The 5494-nt window shown below is 40.5% G+C and overlaps 1 protein-coding gene across 4 annotated transcripts in view; it reads right to left on the bottom strand.

Moving 5' to 3' along the window:
• The window catches only part of RNF216 (ring finger protein 216), a 166622-nt gene that overhangs the window by 107833 nt on the left and 53295 nt on the right, over window positions 1-5494 (bottom strand). For all 4 annotated transcript variants that reach the window (XR_005201115.1, XM_017533820.2, XM_017533822.2 and 1 more), the window contains exons 8-9: window positions 4206-4320; window positions 1060-1199 (exon numbers count right to left, since the gene is read on the bottom strand). Coding sequence is in view for 3 of the 4 variants with exons in the window: in XM_017533820.2 (XP_017389309.1) it covers window positions 1060-1199; window positions 4206-4320 (255 nt within the window). In the remaining variant the exon portion in view is untranslated. The remainder of the gene's footprint in view (window positions 1-1059; window positions 1200-4205; window positions 4321-5494) is intronic.

Raw genomic sequence — 5494 nt, 5'->3', positions numbered from 1 at the left:
AAAAAGACATTTTTAGGTGAAACTGGTATGTCTTAAAAATATAAGAGCATGGTGGTGAAAAAAACAATGATGATAAGAATGGCTCTGTGCCACTGGACTGATACATGCCAAGGTAACACTGCTTTTGTTCTGCTGGTACAAATTCAATACGGTAAAAAAGCAAACACAGTTTTCCTTGATCAACACAGGTGTGAACTGCAGGGACCCACTTATGTGCTTATTTTCTTCTGCTTCTGCCACCCTGAGACAGCAAAATCAACACACCCCTCCTCCTCAGTCTACTCAACGTGAAGCCCATGAGGATAAAGGCCTTCTCATGCTGATCTACTCTTCCATTTAATGAACAGTAAGTATATTTTCCTTATCAATTTCTTAGTAACATTTTTTTCTCTAGCTTACCTTATTGTAAGAATACAGCCTGTAATACACAAAACATACCAAACATGTTCATTGACTGTTATATGGGTAAGGCTTCCTGTCAACAGTTAAATTGTTCAAAGTTAAGCTTTGGGGCAGTCAAACAATATATGCAGACTTTCAACTGCATAGGGGGATAGCACTCCTAACCCTCATGTTGTTTAAGGGCCACTGTAATGTCTTGCATAGTTACGAGAGGTTTGACCTCCCAGACCTCCAAGAGTCTTGGAAAACCCAGGGATCTCTGGGTCACACTTTGAAGCCATTGGTCTAGAAGATACTTATTAAACAGCCAATATATACATTCCAGCTGACTTGCACATTTGATCCTATATTTAGAAAAATTTAAGAGAGAAATGGAATCTCTTTCTCCATTAGAGGTTGAGGGAGGAGGTGAAAAAGATACACAAAGCTCCAATTAAAATTTTTGATTTTCTAACATAAATCTGATTTATGAAACCACAAACATAATTATTATGACAAAACCCAGCTTTTTTTAAATTTTAAAAATGTTTTATATATCCAAGTTAATCACTCTCTAAAGAAAAGGGAAATCTTAAAAGACAGTTTTGTACTAACTAAACTCTGAGAGCAAACTAGAACCCCAGAAACACATCCCAAGACCAGAGCACATCTTCCTACCTCTGCCATCTCTTTGATTTTCTGCTCATAGAACTCCTGCTCTTGCTGCACAGCTGGGAGGAGAGCACGCCGGTCATAGGACCTACAATGTCGCCGCTTATTTTCCAGAAAGAACATCCTCTTTTCTATTTTTATGTCACCTAGAAGATATATGACAATGCAAAAGCATGCAGACAAGCGTGTGTTAGGAATCTGGATCAGTCATGTCCTTTTTTCCGGGCCTCATCCTCCACCTTGTGCTCTCTGGTGGCATGTTTCATGATTTCTGTATCACATTTTACCATTTGGAAAGACTGAGCTTCATACCATTTGCCAACCTACCACCCCTTATTTGATCTTTCTGGTTTTTTCCCTCTGTTTATGCTCCAATTGGAAGGCATCTCCTGTCAGAAGTGCACTATGTGAATATACCACAATTTATTATCTATTTCGCTACTGAGGACATGGGTTTATTGTTTTGGGTTAGTCTGAATAGTGCTGCTTATAGCTATTTGTTGGTGAATGTATGTCCACAATGTAGCTGGGAATTGCTTGATCATGGGATAGGCTGACTTTCAGCCTATCAGAAAATAATACCAGTTTTCCATTGTACCTGTTTACACCCTTCCTCTATCAGCAATGCATGTGAGTTCCAGTCTCTCCATGTCCTTACCAATACCTATCATCAGTTTTAAATTTTAGCCATTCTGGTGGGTGCAAAGGTGCTGAATGTTTTTCAATCATTTTTATTTTGAAAGCATTCAAATATATAAGGGGCTGAAGGAATAGAGGCTATATTCACCACAGTATATTATAACATGAGAATAAAAGCAGAATGACAACCGATGTATAATTGATCTCCTCAGGTTTTGTATTTCTTTTGCTGATTTGGTAATTTATGATTTTTTTTTTTTTTTTTGAGACAGAGTCTTGCTGTGTTGCTCAGGCTGGAGTGAAGTGGCACATTCATAGTTCATTGCAGCCTCAACTCTTGGACTCAAGCGATCCTCCCACCTCAGCCTCCTGAGGAGCTCAGACTATACAGGCAGGTGCCACCAAGTCCAGCCAATTTTTTTGTATTTTTTGTAGAGATGGGATTTTGCCATGTTGTCCAGGCTGGTCTTGAAGTCCTAAGCTCAAGCAATCCACCAGTCTTGAGGCCTCCCAAAATGCTGGAATTATAGGTGTGAGCCACACTGTCTGGCCATATTATGTTTTACTAGAAAACTTTATCTCATCTAGATTTTCAATTTATTGGTCATCTCTTGATGTTAACATTTACCATCTGGTTCCCAATATATTTTATTTTGATTCTCCTTTTCTCTTGCTCATTCTCACTAGTTTAATTTAAACTTTTTCTTCAGAAAACCACTTTTTGGGTCCTGGCACAGTGGCTCATGCCTGTAATCCTAGTACTTTGGGAGGCTGAGGTAGGTGGATTACCTGAGGGCAGGAGTTCAAGACCAGCCTGTCTAACATGGTGACACCCCGTCTCTACTAAAAATACAAAAATTAGGTTTCTCTGCTGCGAGCTTCCAAAATGACAAAGAAAAGAAGGAACAACGGTCGTGCCAAAAAGGGCCGCGGCCATGTTCAGCCTATTCGCTGCACGAACTGTGCCCGATGCGTGCCCAAGGACAAGGCCATTAAGAAATTCGTCATTCGAAACATAGTGGAGGCCGCAGCAGTCAGGGATATTTCTGAAGCGAGCGTCTTTGATGCCTACGTACTNTGTAATCCCAGCTACTCGTGAGACTAAGGCAGGAGAATTGCTTGAACCCGGGAGGCAAAGGTTATAGTGAGCCAAGATCGCACCATTGTAGTCCAGCCTGGGCAACAAGAGTGAAACTCAGTCTCAAAAAAAAAGATTATCTGATAAGTACAATTTAAGAATCAGCATCTGTATTAAAGTGCTATTCCTAAAACAAGGGACTGAACCAAATAAAATGAAGTTTACAGGGAAAAATGTGAGATGCAGCAAAACCTAGAGGTGCATGACTTGACAGCAATGTGGGTGCAAAGACCAAGGCTGAATATGAGCAGACCTCATGTGGAATATGATGTCCCGTCTTGTACACCCCAACTTTCAAAAAGACCCTGACAAGCTAGAGAAGAGCACACAGGGAAGGGGAGAAGGGCAGTCAGGCTGATGAAGGGGAAACAGCCAGAATCTGTCACTCCAGATTCCACCACTGTACAGTGGTAAAAGGCAAGAACAACCACCATGGCAGGACATTTGAGGAAAGTATATACTGACTTAATATAAAGGAAGAACTGTCTAAAAGATAGAGTTGACCAACAAGGGAGTAAACTATCTTGCAAAGTAGTACTTTCTCCACCACTGAAGTCAGACACAAATGCTGTATGGCTACGCCCAAGGATGCCTGTTGTGACCTCTGGGTAAATTTGGCTGAATGAAAACCCACCTGCATACTGTCCCTAGTTCTACATTCTGCCACAGGCCAGGGAGAATGTCATGTTAGCAGAGCACTGCTGCACAGTTTGGCTTAGCAACCTCAGGAGTCATAGCCTAAGGGAATTTCTTTTAGCTACTGAAGAGTTCATAGTAAATTCAAATTCTTTCCAACTTTACAGTTACCCAAGTTTCTACTTAGTCATACCTGAAATCAAGTGCAGTAATTAAGTACACATGTAACAGAAACGCAAGAGAAAAGGAAAGGGAAATGTTCCTGTTTATGGCATGATCTCTAGAAAAAGTTGTAGTAAACTCCTTTACTGGGTACAAGCAACTCAGATAAAATGTTATAATTCTCTCAGGTGCGTAAGTGACCCTCTGCAGTAAGCCCTTATGCATAAGTCCGGGTAGTTTTTATCTAATAATACAGCCAATTATCATCAAGCCTTCAAGACCAGTTTTTTCCCCCAAGCTTAACAGCATACCCAAATATCTTCCCACACATAAATTTTCTAACAGCACACAAATTTTTTCTGTCATAGTTTATCTTAAGTACGAAGAAGGAAGCCAACAAGTGCAGCCACTTTCTAAAAATTCTGATGTGCTGTGAAAGTAGTCGCTGTCAGTCACTCCTTAGACTGGCCTGGTCAGATGCTCGGCAGACACATGCAGCATGGCTTCCTTCACTGTCTGTGGGAAGAAAAGGTACAGCGTTGCAGCTACACACTGCCAGCAACATGGTTTGCATTACCTTGTTCAAACTTGAAATCAATGTAAGAATACTGATTCATTTCTTTTCTCTTCTTCCTTTTTCCACTGGTTTCTGGTGATAGCTCCTGCCATTTTTTAATGGCATCGGAAAAGGCCTACAAATTGAGAAAGGGAAAGGTTACCTCTATAAATGGAAAATAATACTTGAAACAGGCAATCCCCAAATGCCATTTAACAGTTTCAACTTTCTTCCCAGCATGGCTAACAAGAATAGGCAGTGGCAGCTGGGCGTGGTAGCTCATGCCTGTAATCCCAGCATTCTGGGAGGCCAAGGCAGGTGGATCACCTCAAGTCAGGAGTTCAAGACCAGCCTGGCCAACATGGCAAAACTCCGTCTCTACTAAAAATAGAAAAACTGGTCAGGTGTGGTGGTGCATGCCTATAATCCCAGCTACTCCTACTGAGGCAGGAGAATCACTTGAACCCAGGAGGGGGAAGTTGCAGTGAGCCGAGACTGCACCACTGCACTCCAGCCTGGGTAACAGAGTGAGACTGTGTCTCAAAAAAAAAAAAAAAAAAAAAAAAAAATTAGCCAGGCATGGTGGCACACACCTGTAATCCCAGCAACTCGGGAGGCTGAGGCGGGAAATCACTTGAGCCCAGAGACGAAGGTTACAGTGAACAAAAATCACGCCATTGCACTCCAGCCTGGGTGACAGGAACAAGACTGTCCACCCCCCGTAAAAAAAACCAAAACCCAAAACAAAAACCCCACCGTTTTTGTTATTATGAGAATAGAAACACATATATTTAGAGAGTAAGCTTTGAAGTCAGATTCCCAGGTTGGCTACTTGCTATGAAATATCTTGCAAGTTACTTAACCTCTCTGTGCTTCAGTTTTTTCTGTAAAATGATAATAACGGCACATACATATCACAAGGCTATTTGAAACATAAGTTAATCCATTAAAGCACTTGGAAAAGTGACTGGTACATATTAAGAACTCAATAAATGTTAATTACTATAATTATCAAAGACATAAATTAAAATTTTTTTCACCTTCTATTATTTCTTTCGTCTTTACTCAGTTCTTTTTGTAGTTTATCATGTTCAAGTAGTAAGAGTTATCTTCAATCTTTTATTTTTAAAATTAAATGCAATTAAGTCTATAAAATTTCCTTTAATGCATTTTCCTGCATGACCATAAAAAGGACAGAGCAGGGAGAACTCTATTTCACTCGAGTCAACCAATTATAGCCCAAAGAGCAGTACTTAGATAGAAAACAAACTGAAAAGGAGAAAAATGGGATTCCTGGAACAGATGAGGGA

This window comes from Cebus imitator, unplaced genomic scaffold (genome assembly GCF_001604975.1).
Source record: "Cebus imitator isolate Cc_AM_T3 unplaced genomic scaffold, Cebus_imitator-1.0 Scaffold82, whole genome shotgun sequence".
NCBI lineage: Eukaryota > Metazoa > Chordata > Mammalia > Primates > Cebidae > Cebus > Cebus imitator.
The sequence above is the reverse complement of the archived record's forward strand: the minus strand, read 5'-3'. Positions and strand labels throughout refer to the sequence as shown.